General features: G+C 40.0%; 1 protein-coding gene across 14 annotated transcripts in view; it reads left to right on the top strand.

Moving 5' to 3' along the window:
• The window catches only part of NUMB (NUMB endocytic adaptor protein), a 163,712-nt gene that overhangs the window by 139,164 nt on the left and 2,251 nt on the right, over positions 1-22,297 (top strand). For 12 of the 14 annotated variants that reach the window (XM_055538586.1, XM_055538582.1, XM_055538592.1 and 9 more), the window contains 6 exons: positions 9,781-9,855; positions 11,732-11,872; positions 14,555-14,759; positions 16,690-16,983; positions 18,548-18,697; positions 21,522-21,668. In XM_055538586.1, coding sequence (XP_055394561.1) covers positions 9,781-9,855; positions 11,732-11,872; positions 14,555-14,759; positions 16,690-16,983; positions 18,548-18,697; positions 21,522-21,668 — 1,012 coding nt within the window. The remainder of the gene's footprint in view (positions 1-9,780; positions 9,856-11,731; positions 11,873-14,554; positions 14,760-16,689; positions 16,984-18,547; positions 18,698-21,521; positions 21,669-22,297) is intronic. The other 2 variants (XM_055538595.1, XM_055538593.1) reach the window with 1 other exon arrangement.

The following is a 22,297-nucleotide window of genomic DNA, read 5'->3' as shown; positions in this document are numbered from 1 at the left end:
GTCACTGAGAGAACCTTGTTTTAAATTTCAAATACCACCTTCTTCTATATATAAACACTCACTGTTCCCCTTCCTAGTTTTATTTTCCTCTGATAGAAGTTATCACCATCTGTCGTAGCATCAGTTCAGTTCAGTCGCTCAGTCGTGTCAATTCTTTGTGACCCCATGGACTACAGCACACCAGCCTTCCCTGTCCATCACCAACTCCCGGAGCTTACTCAAACTCATGCATTTTACTAATTTGGTTTTTAGTTCTTCCTCACTAAAACATAAGCTTTCTGTGGACAGACCTGTTTTGTTCCTGGCTGAGTCTTTAATGCCTAGAATAGTATGTGGTCCATGATGGCTACTCCAACGTGTCTGAGTGAGTGAATGTCAGATGCACCGCTTTCAAGTTCACCCTGTAGTAAAACCAGACAGGTTTAAAAAAAAGTTAGCAAATTGTGTAACAATAACAAGTACTGTTGGAGCAGAGAGGGAGAATGAATGCAAGAGATTGTGTTCAAGGCTTCTGAGAGGGGATGATACTTAAGGTTGAGACTTAAGACTATGAGTTCCAGTTACACTAAGAGGAGAAAGGCATAGAAGGAGCAGCATTAACAGCCACTGGGGTGAGGAGATCATTCATTCACCCTAGGTATATACGAAAGGAGACAGGAGGTAAGACCTAAGTTTATGGTAAAGATGACCACGGTGGTGAGGGGTCTTTCACTGTGAGAAGAGGTGTAATGAATTTGGTTTCAGACAGGTTGAATTTTAGGTCCCTGTGGAATTTCCACTTTTTCTATTATATACGTTTGAAATATGAACTTAATATTAGAATAATTTCTGTTCTAGGTTCCTTCTTCCCCTTTAAAAAGTGATTTGGCATACTGGAAGAGCTCAACTGCCTCAAAAAATCTCAGTTTTGTTGTTTGGTTCATGACATGCTATTATCCTTATTTTTTCCTGAAAGCCTTTAAAGGCCCTTCTCACTTAAGAAAGTGCAAGATAAAAGTTACTGTATTTTTAATAAAGCAGCCATTGGAGATAGTACCAGTCTCAAATTCTATAGAAAGTTGTGTTTTTCTTTACTGCTCTTTCTTTTGAAGATACATACTGTATCTTGGAATTTTAAGACAAAATTTGTTCATTACACAGTCTGTTCAGAAATTAAATGTCATCTAATAGATTTGAAGGCCCTTCTCAGATTTTTTTTTAAAAAGAAGTTGTCTTGTTCATTCATTACAAGGCACTCTGTGCCATGGTTGCCTGCTAATATGTTATTACACCATAATGACTGGGTTATCTCTGTGTGTAGGTGTGGCAGAAAGACTGACCAGAGATTCTTTACATACTGGGTACCCTTGAAGACCTCTTTGGTGTGTAGCAGAAAAGAGCTCTGCACAGTAGAATGGCATATCACTGTTGCTCAGAAAGAGTGACTTGCTCTAATCTTCCTGCCCAAATTGGCCTTGTTTGCTGCTGTTGCTTCTTAACATTTCATAGCTAAGCCAAATTACGCTTCTGTGTGTCTTTATAGCATTCCTTTGCTTTGGCTTACATTAGAACACCTTTTGCTCTTATCGTATTCTCAGCACAATTGTTTTGCCCCCAATATTACTTCTATTTATGTTGATTAATTGCATGTTCTTATCTCAGTGTTGGCCTTGGGAATCACAGAACTTTAGAGTTGGACTGCACCTGAGTTCAGGTCTCAGTTAATGTAATAATTTATATATATAATATTATATATTGTACTATAATAAACTAGTGGGATATAAGGACATTTGTTTTAAAAAATAGAAAAGAAAAAGAATTCAGGGGCAATTCCAAACAGATCTAATATTTCAATATAATGAATTGTCCTTCCAAAACCCTTTTATAAAGTTGTATTGTTATAAATCCATGTCCATTTGTTTACATATTGTCTGGCTGCTTTTGTGCAGCAAGGCAGACTTGAGTAGATGACACAGACTATATGGCCTGCAAAGCCATAGTTATTTGGTATCTGGTCCTTCATAGAAAGTTTCCTAATCTGTGATTTAAACAGTTTAGAAACTTAATTTTCCAACTGGAAATCTGAAGTATTTCCCCAAATAACAACAATATGTATACCAAAAGAGTGACTGTAAGAACCTGTCAACATCCTGAGAACCCTACCAACTTATGATCTCCATCCTTGAAAAAAACTTTCTGAAGTGGTATTGACTTAAAAAAAACAACAGGCAGCTGGACATAAGTAGGTAGATGGCAGTTCTTTATTGTAATTAGTTATTTCATTGCTTTTTATTATGAGTAGCTTTGATATTTAGGAGAAAATGATCTTACAGTGTACTGAGCTTATTTAGTTACTATTTCCATATCATTTTTGCAACCAGTTTGTGTTTCTTCACTAGTAATTTCATGTTAAGATTACTTGTACATTTCTCTTACTTGCAAGTTCAAGTTTCCTGACTTAGTAATTTGTAATCAATTGATTTTCTGCTGTCCTTTTCTCCAATGTCAGAGTCTGCTTAATTTCTGTACTGGTTTGTATCTACCCGTAAAAAAAGGTGTTTAAGGGAAATGTTAGTTTTAAAATTCTGAATTGGATATTTAGAGAGTTGAGTGGTTACTTGAAAATTATACTTAATTTGACATTTTTCACTCATAGGATAGCCTGATCCTTCTTAGATTTCACCAATTTAAATTCTCAGTTACTGAAGTTCTGTTCATATTAGACCCATTTTCTCTGCTTGAATAATAAACAGGTTTCTCTTTTCTATAAAATTGTATTTTTTTATGCACTGACACTAGTCAGTGTGAATTCTACCTATTACCTTGAAATTATCATTAAAATAGAAAGCACTGGAACCATGGTGATAAAATAATTCTTAATTGTCATATATACATTACCCCTATCACATTTTTACTAGTGTCTGAAGTATTATATAGTCTTTTTACGGGTTGTGTATGTAACTAAGATGTATGCGTATTCTACATTTCGTACTTATTCTGGGTTATCTCTTTTTTCAGTCCTGTGGTTAGCTAACTTTAACCTTATCTTCTAAGGTAATTTGCTTAAGTAGACAGTTTCAGGGCAAACAAAAGGAAAACTTTAATCTTCTCTCTGTGACTTTCATCATTTTCTAAAAAGTGATTAGGAATCTTAGTTTATGTTACCAGAATGAAAAACTCTAAAAAGTTGATGGATAGTTTAGAAGCACTGCTACTATAGAGTTTGTGAGAGGAAGTTTGGACTTAATTTCAGCTGCAGGTGTGTCTTTGAGTGTTATATCTCAATCCCTTATTGAAGTAATCATAATGTGGCAAACTGTACTGGAATCCAAGAACTGGCACTTAGATATATGAACAAATGGAAAAATTCATATTATCTGTTTTCATCCCCTGTTTAGAGTAGTCAGAAACTATGAAATATGACAAATACAGTGCTTCACTGATGCATTTAGTACAACACCGTAAAGATTAAAGACACCTCAAAAAGCAGAGATATTTTCATAGAAGTCTAATTGGGCCAAGAAAATATTTCCTTGTGTGTGATAAGGAGACTAAATAGGGAGCAGTCCCGTTCTAAAATGATCTTTTAGTTTTCCCACCTTCAGTCTCCCAACCTTGAAGTAGTTCTGTCTCTTGCATCAGGTGCTGCACACTGTAGGCTACTGTTACACAATGAACATATTGATAAAATTGAAGATTCAGATTTCTTACACAGGATTCTCAGTACCGTTTGGCAGCCTTATATATCACTGATTTAACTGTCTCCTCTTTCCTATAGCAGATATTTAGCAAATTTATCCCTTCAACAAATATTTCTTAAACTCCTGCTCTGTACCATGCATTGTTCTAAGCTCTAAAGATACAGCAGTGAACAATAAGTATGAAGAAAAACCTTCATGGAGCTTACCTTCCAGCAAAATAGTAAATACTACCCAGTTCAGTTCAGTCGCTCAGTCATGTCCGACTCTCTGCGACCCCATGAATCGCAGCACGCCAGGCCTCCCTGTCCATCACCAACTCCCGGAGTTCACTCAAACTCATGTCCATCGAGTCGGTGATGCCATCCAGCCATCTCATCCTCTGTCGTCCCCTTCTCCTCCTGCCCCCAATCCCTCCCACCATCAGGGTCTTCTCCAGTGAGTCAACTCTTCTCATGAGGTAGCCAAAGTATTGGAGTTTCAGCCTCAGTATCAGTCCTTCCAGTGAACACCCAGGACTGATCTCCATTAGAATGGACTGGTTGGATCTCCTTGCAGTCCAAGGGACTCTTAAGAGTCTTCTCCAACACCACAGTTCAAAAGCATCAATTCTTCGGTGCTCAGCTTTCTTCACAGTCCAACTCTCACATCCATACATGACTACGGGAAAAACCATAGCCTTGACTAGATGGACCTTTGTTGGCAAAGTAATGTCTCTGCTTTTGAATATGCTGTCTAGGTTGGTCATAACTTTCCTTCCCAGGAGTAAGCATCTTTTAATTTCATGGCTGCAGTCACCATCTGCAGTGATTTTGGAGCCCCCAAAAGTAAAGTCTGACACTGTTTCCACTGTTTCCCCATCTATTTCCCATGAAGTGATGGGACCAGATGCCATGATCTTCGTTTTCTCAATGTTGAGCCTTAAGCCAACTTTTTCACTCTCCTCTTTCACTTTCATCAAGAGGCTTTTGAGTTCTTCTTCACTTTCTGCCATAAGGGTGGTGTCATCTGCATATCTGAGGTTATTGATATTTCTCCCAGCAATCTTGATTCTAGCTTGTGCTTCCTGCAGCCCAGCGTTTCTCATGTACTCTGCATATAAGTTAATAAGCAGGGTGGCAGTATTCAGCCTTGACGTACTCCTTTTCCTATTTGGAACCAGTCTGTTCTTCCATGTCCAGTTCTAACTGTTGCTTCCTGACCTGCATACAGGTTTCTCAAGAGGCAGGTCAGGTGTTCTGGTATTCCCATCTCTTGAAAAATTTTCCACAGTTTATTGTGATCCACACAGTCAAAGGCTTTGGCATAGTCAATCAATCAGAAACAGATGCTTTTCTGGAACTCTCTTGCTTTTTCCATGACCCAGCGGATGTTGGCTTGATCTCTGGTTCCTCTTCCTTTTCTAAAACCAGCTTGAACATCTGGAAGTTCACGGTTCACGTATTGCTGAAGCCTGGCTTGGAGAATTTTGAGCATTACTTTACTAGCGTGTGAGATGAGTGCAATTGTGCGGTAGTTTGAACATTCTTTGGCATTGCCTTTCTTTGGGATTGGAATGAAAACTGTCCTTTTCCAGTCCTGTGGCCACTGCTGAGTTTTCCAAATTTGCTGGCATATTGAGTGCAGCACTTTCACAGCATCATCTTTCAGGATTTGAAATAGCTCCACTGGAATTCTGTCACCTCCCCTAGCTTTGTTCATAGTGATGCTTTCTAAGGCCCACTAGACTTCACATTCCAGGATGTCTGGCTGTAGGTGAGTGATCACACCATTGTGATTATCTTGGTCGTGAAGATCTTTTTTGTACAGTTCTTCTGTGTATTCTTGCCATCTCTTCTTAATATCTTCTGCTTCTGTTAGGTCCATACCATTTCTGACCTTTATCGAGCCCATCTTTGCATGAAATGTTCCCTTGGTATCTCTAATTTTCTTGAAGAGATCTCTAGTCTTTCCCATTCTGTTGTTTTCCTCTATTTCTTTGCCTTGATCGCTGAGGAAGGCTTTCTTATCTCTCCTTGCTATTCTAATACTACCTAAGCATTGGTTAAATATGGGCAGTTATAGTTGTTGATGGGTATGTCTGTTTGTTTATTGAATCCTCATCATAATCCCATGAGGTATGTGACATTATTAACATTGTTATGCAGAAGTGGAATCGGAAGCATAGAGAGGTCAAGTAATTTGCCTTTGATCATACTAATAAATGGCAGAACCAGAATTCACACTCAGACAACAGCCTGGTTCCAGAGTTTGTGCAGTCGTTGTACTATACTGCCCCAATACTGCTGTTTAAGTCTTTACGCTCTTAAATCTGCCTACCTTTTTCTCCCTAGCAAAGTAGATCATCTCATCTCCTGATCAGATAAATTTGTGGCTCTTTGAAGTAAACTTCCTCAACTTGTCACTCACTCCTTTACTAATCTGTCTTCATTTCTACTCGGCTTCACTCCATCCCTCTGTTTCAAGGAAGGGACATTTCCCTTCCCATCTAAAATTTGCATTCTGGCTTCATCCTATTTCACCTCCTTGACGTCTTTGTTCTCTACATTACTCTTTTGGGGCTTTAGTCTCCATCTTTCCACAGGCTTTTGTCATTCAGCAAATAAGCATTATCTGTTGTTGGTGGTGGTGAAAGTGTGTCTTACTCTTTCAAGAAGCTTTGTTGTTGGGAGAAATTTTTAAGTTTATTAATGTAACAATAAATGAACACTAATTGTTTATTGCCCTCTTTAAATTCCAGGTGCTTTATATAACTCTGGTCCTTTTACCAACCCCACAGATCCTTTACAGATGAGGAAGTAGAAACTCAGAGGACTCTGTAACTTCCTTAGCTTATGAATAGTGGCATTGAATTCAGACTTGTATCTGTCTTACTCCAAAATCCATTCTATTTCTAGTATAGCACGTTAGTTTACCACAATTTTTAAAGGACCTCCCTTGATCCTCTGCCTGTCCTCTGTTGCAGTACAGCTCTTTTTTGTAGGAAAGCTTTTTTAAAGAAAGTATTTAATATATGTAGACTCTTCTTGCCTTTCATTTACTTCTCAACCCATTCTAGTCTGACTTCCACTTTTTTAGATCCTTCAGAGAAACTGAACCACAGTCTGTTTCTCTGTCTCCCTCCCTCCTCTCTCTGTCTTTCTCTCTATGTGTATACACACACAGACCAATAGGCTGGAAATTCAGGCAGAATTTCTTCTCAGGGAAACCTCAGTTTTACCCTTAAGGCCTTCAACTGGCTGGATGAGGCCCACCCATATTATCAAGGGTAGGGTTATCTCCTTTACCTAAAGTTGCTGCTGCTCTTCAGTCACTAGGGAAAGGGAAAGTGAAGTTGCTCAGTCATGTCTGACTCTTTGCGACCCCGTAGACTGTATGTAGCCTACCAGGCTCCTCTGTCCATGGGATTTTCCAGGCAATAGTACTGGAGTCGATTTCCATTTCCTTCTCCAAGGGATCTTCCTGACCAAGGGGTCAAACCTTAACCACTGAGCCACCTGGGAAATCCTTACCTAAAGTTAGTTGATTGTAAATGTTAATCACATCTGCAAAAGACCTCTATAGCAACATGTAGGCTAGTGTTTGATCAAACAACTGGGCAACCATAACCTAGCCAATCTAAAAATAAAAATAACCAGCCACCTCAACCGCTGTCAGTCTGTGGTGCCTTACTCATCACTGCATCCAATGGACACGTTTCACATCTTTCCTTACTTGGTCATTTTACAACATTTGACATTTTGGACCACAAATTACTTCTTGAAACTCCTCTCCATTGGTTTCAGTGATGCTAATCTCTCTACATTCTCCTCACTATTCCTTTTCTGATATTTCATTACTTGTCTCCCAATTCCTTAATTATTGATATTCTCTCCTGTCCTTGACCCTCATATTACTCCCACGATTGATGTTTCCCAAAACTAAAATTCTATCTTAAGAGTTCTCTACTGAATTTAGATCTGTATATCCAATTGCCTGGATGTTGCACACACATCTCAAACATTGCTTGTCTAAAACTGGAATTCTAGTCTCCCCCTCTCAAACTTGCTTCTGCATCTCTTCTGTTTTCTTAGTTTGTGGTACCCTCTCCACCCAGTTCCCCAAGCCAGGAACAGAGAGGGGTCTTCAACATTTCTCTTATATTCACCATTTCAGACTTCTCATCTCCAGCCCTGTATCTCACTCAAGAGAGCTCAACCCTCATTTTCTCTCACCTGGAATCTTGTTGTGGTATTTCTACCTCCTATCAGTCTCTTTCCAGCTCCTCTACAGTGCTTCCAAAGTGATATTTAAAAAATGCAAATCTGTTTAATCATGTTCAAAATTCTTTTAGAAGCTCTTAATTGCTCATAGAATTAAGATAGAATTCTTTAGCAGGCATACACAGTCCTCCATGTCTAGGTCTTTCCTGCTCTTTATATCCTACTGTGCCTCCCCACTTTGAGGCTGCACTGAAGTATTTATAGGGCCCAGATTTGCTCTGTTGTTTGCTTCCATATCCTGTACTGCTGTTTCTTCTGCCTGGGATGTCTACTACCTCTATTACTTCCCCTGCATTCCTATTCCTACCTGGGGCATCTAGAAAAATTATTGTAGTGCCCAATTCACTCTTCAGTTTTAAAAAGCCTTCCCCTAATTCCACAAATAGATTTGACTGTGCCTTGTTTCCGACATTGTTACAAACTGTTTTCAGCTCTACTATAGCACTTGAAAGCATTAATCACTCAGTCGTGTCTGACTCTTTGTGGCCTCATGGACTGTAGCCCGCTAGGCTCCTTTGTCCTTGGGATTTCCCAGGTAAGAATACCGGAGTGGGTAGCCATTCCCTTCTCGAGGGCATCTTTCCAACCCAGGGACTGAGCCCAGGTCTTCTGCATTGCAGACAGATTTTCTACTGTCTGAGCCACCAGGGAAGCTGTAGCACTTGCTACTGTATTATTTATTTTTTATCTGAGTGTCGCCTTTTAGTGGACTGTGAACTCAAGTATTTCTATTGCCTGGTATGTAATAGGCTCTCATCAGATTTGAGGTGATGGTGGAGTTGGAGCCAGAGTGGATTACACATTTCACTTTAATAAGGCCGTGCTTTATTGAGGAGTGCTGGGCTTGGACATGTAAAGTGGAGAATGGTAGGCATTTCTTTATCCTCCTTTGTCCCTCCCAGAGTAGTACCAGATTTCTTTTGATCTATACTTTCTTATGATGTTTTGATACCTATTCTGAGCCTTCACTTTGCTTTTATTTTGTTTGTATCCTTGGAGCAAGTAAAAAGAAAGGAAGCTGCTAAATTGCTATTAGAAACTCCCCTGTCCCATTTTCATTCCATCACAGGAGAAATCATTCATCAGCTTGTTCTCATGTGACTTGTGCCAAAGCCTTTTCTCAGCCAGCAAAAGGAATTTATGTTATAATGACAATATTTTTCCAGGTTTTTTAATCCTCCTATGTCCCCAAAATGTCTGTCTGCATTTAATGTCAAATTAAAAACTAAAGCAGTTCTGTGTTAATCCTGGGAGAATAAGTAATGCTTTTTAAAGATTGCTAAAGGAATCATGAAGATTTCTTGGGTTTTTAATATGAAAATTTCAGGTGACCAAGGGCACAGCCATACACATTGGGGTCAAAGTATAGTAGAATGGTCAGCATCTCAATTTAGACTTACCTATTACTTTCTACTCTGAATACACTTGTAGAAGCTACTTGTGGTGTAACTCCTTATGTATTTAATATTTATCTAACTCTTGGTTTTCGTGGTTGAGTTTTGAAATGGGTGAAGAATCTACTTATTCTTTGCCCTTTACGGAATGTGATATCTTGGTTTTTATTCCATTTATCCTCCTTACCCTTTACTTAATTTTACCTTATTGTTTTGCTTTGTGTTTCTAAAATAATGGCTTTGGCTTGTTTTTTCTTGAATGTTTCTGCAGTTTGATTTGAGTATCTGGCTTTGGGCACCCCTCCTGAACCTTGGACTCCATCTGTACTTGTGACTTATGGAAGGCAGAAGTCAGTGTTTTCTATGGAATATGACCTTTTTTTTTTTAATATTATATATGTGTGTGTCTCTCCCCCCACCCTCTTCTTTTTTGGTTTCTCTTAAAAGACTGGAAAGAAAGCTGTTAAGGCAGTCCTGTGGGTATCGGCAGATGGACTCAGAGTTGTGGATGAAAAAACTAAGGTAAAACTATCATAAGCTTAAATGTTACTGTTCATATGTTTTTTTATCCCTGTGACCAAACATAATGCCATTAAGATGTTGTAGTCACTCTGTATCCTTCCACTTTGTCCAAAGTATGATCTTCTGAGAGACTGGTTAATGTTCAGAAAACCAATTTAGTTACTCATTTACCTTATGAAGAATAGAATTCTCTGAGCATTTTGTTCTACATGATACAGCATGTTTAGCTTACAGTGTATTTGCGTTTAATGTTAAGATCTGAGTTCTGTTTTTGTTCTGACACATTAAAAAAAGTTTACCCCCACAAATTTGATGTAAAATATTATAGGCATTTTGCCACTGTTTAAAAAAAAAGAATAGACCACATCTAAAGTTTCTTCTTGTTCCTTAATAAAACACTATTTTTAGCAAGTTATATTTGAACTCATTAACCTACTATTTAACTGAAGACTCAATTTAAGTGAAATCTTAAGGACTAGTAAATTGCTCATGTGAGTTAACATTTATTTAAGAGTCCACACAATTTCTTAAATATACATAGCACTTTGCATTAGAAAAAAATGATAAGTACCTAAATAAGAATAGACATAGACTCTGCCCTTAGACAGCATAAGGTGTTACTTATACACATACATTTAATCATTAATTAAAACTTTCTAAGAGACCTAAAATCTAGAGAAATTTTAACAGAAGGCAGTTTAAAAAAAAAAACAAAAACTCAGATGTCACCTGAAGGAGAAGAAAGCCTAGCAGGCAAAGAACAGTTTTCATGCGTAGCTTACCTATTATACTTTAAGTGATTTAATTTAGCTACATTTTAATTCTTTTGACTGTTTTTTTTAAGAGAACTGGTGGTCTTAAATGTACATTACAGTTGGAAACAACTATTATTTTAATTAGCTTGTTTTTAAGAACTTGTATAGTTTTCATTCGTGCTTTGGATGAAATTTGTTGTATGTGGAGGCTATATCTTTAATTGCTGTACACAATAGTTATTACTAGAAAGTGATGTTGCCCCCTGGTGGTTACTTATAGCACTGGAATTAATTAATTCTCCCCACAGTGAGTAATAGGAATGGATGACTTGTTACCGTGGTACCCATCATGGGCAGAGAAGAAATGTTGCAAAAATGCGAATGATCGATAAAGGGCTCCCGCTTAAACTGTATCAGTAACTCCTGCATAGCAAGAGATACTGAAGAGGAATTGCATAGTAATCAAGGTTATGCAAAATAAAATTAGAATGAGCCAACAGAATTGCAGAACTTTTAAACAATTGGCAAGTTTGTTTGTGGAGCAACAGGAATTCTCATGCTTTATAAAAGTCATTTTGTTTGTGTGCTACAGCACTTCCGGCCACCACCTCAGCATCTAGGGATTTTAGGCCATTGGAATATCACACAGAAGCGCCAAAGAGCCTCAGTATTTAAAAAAAAAATTTTGTGTGATGTTTACATTATATATATACTGTGCCATTCAGTGGTATTCAAGATTAAATAAGTAAGTTAATAAATACATAAAATTGTTCTGGAAATTATGTTATTGAATGTAATTTATATGGGGATTGGATTATTGTTTGACGTATACTGTAAAATTGAACATGGAATTTACCATCATAAAACTAGAATCAGCAAGCATGTGTATTATAGAACATGAATATGAGGTGAGGGAAAGAAACATCTGTGGAGAGTGCCTCTGAGGATCTCTTCTAGGTCAGATCCTTAGTATTCCAACTTCTGGCTCAGATACGCTTTTCCGCAGCCCTGATGCATTAGATGTAGGGATTCTGTGTTGTGAAATGAACATCCTGTGTTTCTTCTGAGAAACTTGATTGACCTCTCAAGTCCACTGTTCCTTTGTGTTTCCCTTTTTCTAGGACCTCATAGTTGACCAGACAATAGAAAAAGTTTCTTTCTGTGCCCCAGATAGGAACTTTGATAGGGCCTTCTCTTACATATGTCGTGATGGCACAACTCGGCGCTGGATCTGTCACTGCTTCATGGCCGTCAAGGACACGGTGAGTCCAGTAGCCTGAATTGCATCATGACTAGCCACAGTCATCAAGCTTCTTCCCGGTTGGCTCAGCCAGTTTCCACTACATTTTTAACAAGTATATGCTGTTACAGAACTTGTAAGCGCCTAAACGAGCCCGCTTTCACCTCTTTTATTCAAGCAGTTCACACTCTTGATGTAACCCCACCACTCACAGAACAGGATGGTTGGCTGAGATCCAAGATCATTAAAGGAAAGTAAAAGTGCTCTGAGAATGGTGGCTGCTAAGCTTTATAGAAAACTGTTCATGATTAGAACTGTTTTCAAGATCCTTACATGTATTTGCTAATTTGTCTGGGTAGAAGATATTGGTATTTGAAGGGTGCTTACGAATTCATTTGCAAAAAGACTCTACCACAAGAACTGAGTTTGGAGTATATTTTTAATTAAAAAAATAGAAATACTAAATTATGGTACAGTGAGCTGTGCTAGAAATTGTTACATGGTACAAGTTTTTGGTTTTGTTTAAAAGTAGAGAATAATCAAATTTGTCATCTTTCATCTAAATTACCCATAATTCTGATATGAAAAACGAGTCTCTTAGGTTTGATGATCTTAATTATTTAATTATAGTATAGCATTGAGTATGTAATTTCTGAGTTTTTAAAAGTCCAGACAGAGTAAGGCAGGGTAGCTATTCATAAAGGCTACAACTCAGTGAATTCTTGCCAAGGTTTAGCCTGGGAGGGAAGTCATGGTCTATTCTAATATTGACCAGAAGCTTTTTAAAAAGCAGTTGTAAAAACAAGTATTAGGGACTCAGGCTCCGAATCAGATATGGGTTCCAGTCGTGTTTCTGGTTCTTACTAGCCATGGGATTTGAGCAGGTTATGTAACATTTTCTAAGTCTTGGTATCCACTTGTATAAGATGGAGATAACAGCTGTGAAGACTAAATTAGGTAACAAGTGTAAGCACTCTTAGCATAGGACCTGGCTCATGCTAACTGCCTCAAAATGGTGTCTGATATTGTTAAAGCTGCTCCTCCTCGATTTGACACAAGTGCTTTGAAAATGGGTTGAAGTAACTAAACTACACTTTCTTCCTCTGTCTCTCAGACCGTAAGTCACAAAGCAGTGTATTTTGCTATCGCTACACTTGTAAAATCCAAAGAGTTTTGCTATATTTTAAAACCATTCTGTTGTCAAATCATAGTCCTCAGGCTGTTTGACTGGTATCAAACAGTGGTTCTTCTGTATCAGAATCAGCTGGAGAGCTCATTAAATTAGATGGCTGGGCCCCACCCCAGAGTTTTTTACTCAGTGAGTCTGGGATGGAGCTTGAGGGCAAGTCTGTCTTCAGGAACTTCTGCCATAAGGCCGAGCAGAAATAGTAAGCTTCTTTGGCCTATAGCTCTGTCCTTGTACTAGAGCTGTGCTCAAATGCAGATGGGTTCTAAAATTCTTTCTGCTCTCTCTCCTATTGCATGCTTCCATGCCTACCCATTTATCATCCTGCTAAGTAGTTACATGAAACTCATGTGGATTCACAAAGAATGAGTCTGTCAGTCTGTAAATGAGACTTTACAGTTTACCATCATGTGAAATCCTAGGGACAAAAGTGTCTCAGACGTTTACCTCTCCTTATGGTATCTGATATTGGCATATAAAATGCAGTGAAATTACGTACTCGGAGCCATATGTAGGAGCAGCTGCTTACATGGTATGATCTTGGAAACTCCACAAAAGGTTCCCTGTTCTCAGATATCTCTCCTCACTGTTAAAAGATGCCAGCAGTTATTGTATCACCTCTAACCCTTTTATTCCACAGTTAGGGATAGTGTTTAAAATACAGATAACCCTGATTAAAAAAAAAAAAAAGAATCCATTGAATTTATTAAATTTACTCTAGATAATCCAGTGTTTCTTTAAAACAATATTTAGTTACAAACCTTCCTCTCCTTCCACACACCAAAAATTCAGGTTTATCTGTTTAATAAATGTAGCTGAAAACATGGTTTTATTTTTGCCTCTGTGTGATTTGGAAGTAGAGTTGGGGTTTGAGAGAGTTGAAAAAAAATAGGGGCGGTATGGGAGAGAGCCTGTAAGCACTGAGGGCCCAAACAGGGCAAGAGAAGAGCATTCACAAAGGGAGACTGAGAAGGCTCAGCTTTCCTGTGCCTGATTCCTTCTCATCGCTGGAGTTGTATTTATCTGAGGTTTTAAGTCTGTGCCTTTTGTTCCTAGACATGTTGGCAGAAAATTTAAGCTCTGAAAAATGCCCTGTCTTTCCAGTTGTTGCTTAGAAATGCGTGGTAAATATTCCTATTATTCCCCTGCATGGCAAGTAGAGGTTTGGGCATCAATACTTAGGGCCTGGAACTTTGAGCAGTGTCTTCTCAGCTGATGGCCAGAGCCGACACAAGTGACAGAGGAACCTATGACTAATAAGAAAGTGTCGGTGGCTGCTGACAGGGCCCAGGCTACCGATGGCCACTTTACCCGGTGCCTACTGCAGTAGAGGGTCATAGCATGACGTAAGGTATTATTCATTTAGATTAATTTGGCGTATTAATACACTAAAATCTAATAAGCTGGAGTTACTAACATTTTGCCTGTGTGAAAACAGACTTATTTGTGGTCCAGCTAATTTGTAGTTGTTGACACCATAACTGTAAAAACGTTTTTTAAACCTTCTGTTATGCACAGGGTGAAAGACTGAGCCATGCTGTAGGCTGTGCCTTTGCAGCCTGTTTAGAACGTAAGCAGAAGCGGGAGAAGGAATGTGGAGTGACTGCTACTTTTGATGCCAGTCGGACCACTTTCACGAGAGAAGGATCATTCCGTGTCACCACAGCCACTGAGCAAGCAGAAAGAGAGGAGATTATGAAACAAATCCAAGATGCCAAGAAAGGTACAATTTGTTCTACTACAATGTGTGTTTATTTAAAACAGCTTTTCCCAACAGGTTAATATTTGGAAGCTGTCAGGGGCATAGAGAACTCAGCAATATATGAAGACCTTAAGAACAAAGCTGAAAATCTTTACAGAGTGGCTTGTTTAGTGGCTTCAAAGTATTTACTCTGTCCATTAATTTGAACTACCTGGGGAAGCTGAGAGTGCAGTTTAACAAGTTGCAAAGACATTTAAAAGCAAAATTGGGAAAACCTATATCCTGGAACAGATTTTTTTTTTTTTTTTAAATTCTGATGCATCTGATCTCTATGAAAAGCAAATCCTATCAAGGACCTACATCTTGAAGGAAGTGCAAGTCCCAGGTTTAGGCTGCAAAGGACCCACAGATGGTGATGCCAGGTGGAAATGCAGGCAGAGATATCTCAGTGATACTCTATTAGATTATGACTGTTCAGTGCTTTCATGAAAAAAAGGCCACAGATTTTTGAGAAGCTGGCCCCTCACTATTTTTCCATAACCCCATTAATTTTAGTGTGTGGTTTTGCAGAAAGTGAGTTTTTTTAAGGTACACTTGGCAGCATAGCAAAAATGCCTGTCCAAACATTCAAGTCACTCAGGAGGCTGTTGTCTGAAGTTGAGGCCAGTGTATTTTAGAACTGAGTGATAGGGCTTAGGGAAAAAATGCTTTGCATTCTTGTGTATAACTTAGGCTGAAACCCAAAACAAGGAGTATTTTTAAATTAAAAAGTTTGGTTTAAATATACATTAATATAATTCTGCTAATTTTTTACTATATTCTTTTAATTCTAAACCTGCCATTTTAGGTAACATCAGCTTCCCAGGTGGCACTAGTGGTAAAGAACCCGCCTCCCAATGCAGGAGATTTAAGAGACTTGGGTTCATCCCTGGGTTAGGAAGATCCCCTGGAGGAGGGCATGGCAACCCACTCCAGTATTCTTGCCTGGAGAATCCCATGGACAGAGGAGTTTGGCGGGCTACAATCCATGGGGTCACAAAGAGTCGGACATGACTGAAGCGACTTAGCATGCACTCATTAATCTAATACCCAAACAGCTTTTAATTTTTAATCCAAAAAAAAGAATATATGTTTTTATTTGAAATTAAAGTATTGATTATGATTTTTTCATTTCTTATCAACATTTGTGCCAGGATACCAAAGAATAAAAAAAACACAGTGCTATTTTAATTAGACAAATGAATGTGTATATCTGTTATTTAATGTGCTTCAGTAATTTTCAGACCGGAAGCATATTCTTAGATACCACCAAATAATACTTTTTGCTACTACAGCAACTGCCAAAATGCTTGAGTCCTAGCATCTGCAGAGGATTGTGGGGAGTGGGGGGGAAGTAGAGATTGACCACAATGAGAGTGTGTTATAGCAGGTATTCACATGGAAACAGTCTTGTATTTGTTTGCTCCAATTTAAAATTTACTTTTGTATGCTTTTATTCAAGAGAGCCTGTTGTCCATGCCTGCTTTATGACTTAACATCTAATCAAACTTAAGTTTGTTTAGACCCTTCTGACTCTGCCACTTCTAAAGTCCTCTGTCCCCCCACCAGCCAGAAAGCAAACAGACATTGCAAACAGTGCACCATTGTTCTTTAAAAGACCTCACATTAAGAGTTCGTAGGTACTGGGGTTTTTTGTTTTGTTTAGTTTTGTTCAGTGTTTTAATTACTACATGGGAATAGTAGATATACCATGTGACATGTAGTAGATTATTAAACCTTTTATTTATCTGAAAAACAGGAGATCTGAGCCCTGCTTCTAACCTGTCTTTTGAGATACATAGGGAAATAGATGGGTAAAATGACCTAGGAGGTTTTTGGGGTTCCTCAGTGGTGTGAGCTCAAATCATTTGAAGACATTGCCCTAAGGTCCTCGTTCTCCTACTTTCTTGAGCTGATACAGATAAGACAGCTGTTGGTTCGTCAGTGGCCCCTGGCAACATTGCCACCTCCCCATCCTCTCCCACCTCTCCCACTCTGGATGCCACTGCCTCTCTGGAGATGAACAATCCTCACGCCATCCCACGCCGGCATGCACCAATTGAACAACTTGCTCGCCAAGGCTCTTTCCGAGGATTTCCTGCTCTTAGCCAGAAGATGTCACCCTTTAAACGCCAACTGTCCCTGCGCATCAATGAGTTGCCTTCCACTATGCAGAGGAAGACTGATTTCCCCATAAAACACACAGGTAACATGGCATCCCCAACTCCCAAGGGCTCAGGTACTGAAGTGTCACGTCACCTCCAGTGGAGTCCCTGATCCCATCAAACTATCTACCCCTCTTCTGAGGCTGTTTGGTGGCTGTGTATATCTTGTATCATTTCCCATTGGCAGAAAATGGAGGTTCATGGAGAGAGATGGGAGTTGTTCATTTCTTTTCAGCAATAGGTTAACAGAGCCATGATGGGAATTCCTAGTCTGAGTTACACGGTTTGTGATTTGTCCTGATGAAAGTGTACCTGCTTTCAGACATCAAGGGTCTCAAGTTTCCCTTCTTATTCTGCCATTTGGGACCCAGCAGGGAATTAATTTAAAAGGCTTTGGAAACACATCCAGTTAAATAGCACCACTGTCAGATGTACCAGAAGAAATAGATAAGTTCTCTTTGTCCTTGTGGCTGGTTGGCTCCATAGGTAGGAAACTCTAAACGGGTCTCCTGTATAAATCTAAGATCTGTTGTTCATCAGAGACAGTGGGATTTCACACATATTCATTACCTTTCAGAGCTGTCACACAGGCCTTTGTGTGGCCTCTGTACAGCTGAGCCAACCCCACTAGCTCTATCCTCATCATAAGATCCGGAGCTCAGGTGTCGGATCCGGTCAGTGCTTTTATAGGCCCTGTTTCACTCTGCTCTCAGGCATGTCGAGCCAGCGCTGTAACGGAATCGGAGGAAGCTGTGTCTCAGTAGGCCACTCTCATTGCTGGTGGCGCAAAAGCACCGAGATTCAGGTTCTTGGATGGATAAAACTTGACCTAAAGAACAGTTAAACTAGATCATTACTGAGGGTCTTACCCACCTCTCAACTCCAATAAAAACCAAAACTCCAGATGCTTCAAGTACCTCATTTTCAATTTCCCTCTGGAGCAGGTGGGAAACAAAACCACTATTCTCTTTTCACATTTGAGCAGACAGAGCTTCAACACATATAATGAGCTTCCTCCATGACACAGAAGTATTCCAGAGTCAATATTAAGAACAAAGCCTCTAGAGTCCTAGACCTCAGTTCACGTTTTCATGTTAACACTTTGGAGAAAAATGACAGTGATCACACTGTCGTAGTTTATGACAGAGAAAAGGACTGAGTGCCCACTGGTGCCCCTGACTTTAACCCATTTTTCTCAAAAGAGTCACTGAGGGCCTCTAGAACTTAACTCACATCACCAGCTTGGGGACCTGGTTGGAAGACAAACAGGTTGCATGTGTCTTCTAGAAAAATTTCACTGGCACAAAAAGAGAGCAGCGTGTTTTCAACAGTGTCACCAGGAGAGGAAATACAGAAATCTGGGGATTTGCAAGGGAGGAAGGTAGACCTTAGTGCAGGAATTGTTAGCATTCTGTACCTTCTCATGTAAAAAGCCAGTGAATAGTGGTAAGTGTCTTGAAGTTGCTTTTATAGCCCCACCTGACAGTTGAGTCTTTTTCTTCCACAAATAACAGAGGCAGTGTAAAATGCCATCTCACATGACACCGTTCTGTTCCAGACTTGTTCCATTTTTCTGTCTGGAGCCATCTTCTGTCTGTCTTGCAGTGCCAGAGGTAGACGGCGAAGCAGAGAGCATCAGCTCCCTGTGCTCACAGATCACCAGTGCCTTCAGCACACCCTCTGAGGATCCCTTCTCATCCGCCCCAATGACCAAACCAGTGACGGTGGTGGCACCACAGTCTCCCGCCTTTCAAGGTTGGTGCTCACTTAGCCTGCGATTTTCTTTGAAACTAATACTTTCACGACACTGATCGCTAGTGTAAGTTGGCATCCTGTGCTTCCCAAGACCTGGTCAGACCCACTGCGTTTCCCTGTTTGATACTGACTCAGGTTCGTTGCATTTCCCTGTGCGACAGTGTCTTTGTGCTTTGTTCCCTCCTGTTTCCTGAGATTGTCTGCATTTTGCATGTGCCTGCCCTCCTTTCACGCCATCCTGTCAGGAGCATCAGTAGTCCCAACCCACTGCTTTATTTGCTACTTAACTGTTAAGAGACAAAGCACCCAACCAGTTCTCCAGAAACAGCAGTCATCAGAGTTGGTTCTAGCTTCATGCTTTCTTTACCACAGTAAAGAAAGCTGGGGTGGTTTTGCCCCCTTGGGAAAAATTTAGCATCCATTGTCTGGAGATGTTTGGGTTTTGTGGTGTGGCAGGGGGTGGTTACTACTGACATCCCAGTGGAGGCCAGGGAGGCCCGTAAACATCCTTCCATGTACACAGTAGCCATCTCACAACAGAGAACAGTCAGGCCCAAAGTAACAGTGGTGCCAAGACTGGGCTCACCTGGTCTTTGCCCTTTCACAAGAGTCCCATAAAGAAAAAGGCACTTCTCTTGGCTCTTCAGTTCATTTCATCTTCTATAACAAGTATCCTAAAACTAGTCTTTGTAGCATTGAAGAATTAGTAAAAGTTGTTTTCAGAGATACTGAATTAATAGTATTGACTCAAAAATCACTGCAGATGGTGATTGCAGCCATGAATTTAAAAGATGTTTACTCCTTGGAAGGAAAGTTATGACCAACCTAGATAGCATATTCAAAAGCAGAAACATTACTTTGCCAACAAAGGTCCGTCTAGTCAAGGCTATGGTTTTTCCAGTGGTCATGTATGGATGTGAGAGTTGGACTGTGAAGAAAGCTGAGTGCCGAAGAATTGATGCTTTTGAACTGTGGTGTTGAAGAAGACTCTTGAGAGTCCTTTGGACTGCAAGGAAGTCCACAGTCCATCCTAAAGGAGATCAGTCCTGGGTGTTCATTGGAAGGATTGATGCTAAAGCTGAAATTTGAATACTTTGGCCACCTCATGCGAAGAGTTGACTCATTGGAAAAGACCCTGATGGTGGCAGGGATTGGGGGCAGGAGGACAGGGGGACGACAGAGGATGAGATGGCTGGATGGCATCACTGACTCGATGGACATGTGTTTGAATGAACTCCGGGAGTTGGTGATGGACAGGGAGGCCTGGCGTGCTGCGATTCATGGGGTCGCAATGAGTCAGACACGACTGAGTGACTGAACTGAACTGATTGACTCAAAGGTCAACAAAGAGCCTGTATAACTTAAATTACAGATGTTAGAATTTGAGCTTATATAATTGATCTTTCTTCATTTCTTTTGGGAGAGAGCTCAGAAGAAGTTTTGCTGTGCACTTTTTTTGCCTGCACCTGTTGAAAAGCTGTAACATGCTTGTCCTCTAGGAGGGAGTGTCTTTAAAAACAAAACAAAACCTTAATATTCATATGCATCAGGTGGCTTTTCATTTCATCTAACAGATATTTATACTGCCAACAGTAATAGGTACTATTTATTGGGCACTTAGCACCATGTCTGCCATGTACATCATGGTAAGGACTCATGCATTTTCCTCATTTAATCCTCACAATAGTCCTTTGAGATAGGCATCACAGATAAGGAAAATTAGGCTCAGAAAGATTAAGTAAATTGCCCAAATTACACAGCCAGGATGTAAACCCAAGTCTTTCTGAATATAGTTCCTGTTACATTCAGCTGACTTTGTGCCTATTTACAGGGTAGTGGGTATACAAAACTATAAATAGAATATAGTCCTTTTCCTGCCTTTAGAGGACTTGCAGTTTTTGGGTAAGCTAGTCTTTTAGGCAAGCCCTGGGTCAATAGCACCAATGCCATAAGCATAGTTGCCAAGTCCTAAAGAGAGAAGGATTATGGTGTAAGGCAGGAGAAGGTGCCTGCTTGTCTGCTCTATACCAAGTATAGAGAGCTGGGCGAAGGAGTAGAAACTGATGGGATAGCCATCTGGAGTAAAGGAGCAAGGACTGGATTTTATTAAAGGGAGACAAGAAAAAACAGAAAGTGCCTTAAGACATTATAAACATTACTGAAGGGGAAAAAAATCTTGTAAAAAGATTAAATTAATTCTGTAGCAAATTATAAATTAAGCAAATGAAAACACGTACCAACTTTGATTTCTCAACTAATATGGGGTTTTTGAGAGAATTTATTGAGATGATCAGAGAAGGCAATGGCAACCCACTCCAGTACTCTTGCCTGGAAAATCCCATGGATAGAGGAGCTTGAGATGATGCGCACTAAAGCACTATTCGAGTAGTGCCTCACACATAATAAGGATGATTGTATTAACCATTGTTGGCATAATCTGATCTTTTGAAATTGTGATAGATGATACTTTATCATTATGCCAAAGGCTAAGCTATGTCTAGAATAGATTTTTGCTACTTGTAATACACAGCAGTTCTTTTTAACTTAATTTGAAATTGTTTTTCTAGTTTTTATTACCTCTTTCCCCATAAACATGTTTTTCTAAAAGTCATTTATCAGTACACCCATTTTAATTACAGCCTCTGATTCAGTCTTTGCCAGAACGTTTGTGTATTCATTGCAGATGGCATGGGTATCCCACACCAACTTTTCTGTCTTATCTTTCCACCAGTATTGCATATTGGCCTGACTGACCCAGCTCCAAGGGGTCACCTGTACACCCTGCATGAATTAACTCCATCAATGTTGTCTGCTCCCATTGTAGCTAATGGCACTGACTCAGCCTTCCATGTGCTTGCTGCTAAGCCAGCCCCTACTGCTCTAGCACCCGTAGCAATGCCTGTGCGTGAAACCAACCCTTGGGCCTATGCCCCTGATGCTGCTAACAAGGGAATTGCAGCCACACATTCGGGTAAGGTGACCACACATGGTGGAGAGGATTCTGGGATCAGATAAGTGACCTTGGTGTGAAAATCAGCCATTTACCTTAGTGGGAACCAGGAAGGAGTCCTTTTAGGAAAAGTGGGATCCCTTTTGGAAATAAACTATTAAGGAAGGATGGTGTCAAAGAGGAGCTCTTAGAGGTAAGATTGATAGTTCTTAGGACCCTAGAGCCACCCACAGAGCTTTCATAAGACACAGGTTCCCAGGCCCTCCCTCGCAAGAGCCTGTGTCTGGATCTAGATTGTGGATATGCCTGCCCCCTACAACAGCAGGCCTACAAAAAAGGCTACAAAAAGGCACTTCACCAGGAAGACATGTGTCTGGAAGGCTGGCAGCAAGTCCCTGGTTATTTTCTTCTCATTCTGTTAGAGCAGAAGGTGAATCACCTCAGCTCTTTAGAGTGTGTGCAAGCTGGTTTCTGGACCATAGATGAGCCACACCAGTGGGGGAAGGGTTCTGATGCCAGCCAGCAGCTTCAGTTTTGTGCAGTTGAGCCATCTCGGGCAGCTTCCCGGCATGGCTGAGGTAGACCACAGACACACGGCTGAGATCTCCTGGGTTCTCCCTGTCCTGCCAGGAAACCTCCTCAGCTGGTAA

This window comes from Bubalus kerabau, chromosome 10, assembly GCF_029407905.1.
Source record: "Bubalus kerabau isolate K-KA32 ecotype Philippines breed swamp buffalo chromosome 10, PCC_UOA_SB_1v2, whole genome shotgun sequence".
Classification (NCBI taxonomy): Eukaryota; Metazoa; Chordata; class Mammalia; order Artiodactyla; family Bovidae; genus Bubalus; species Bubalus kerabau.
This window is presented reverse-complemented; position numbering and strand designations above follow the sequence as displayed.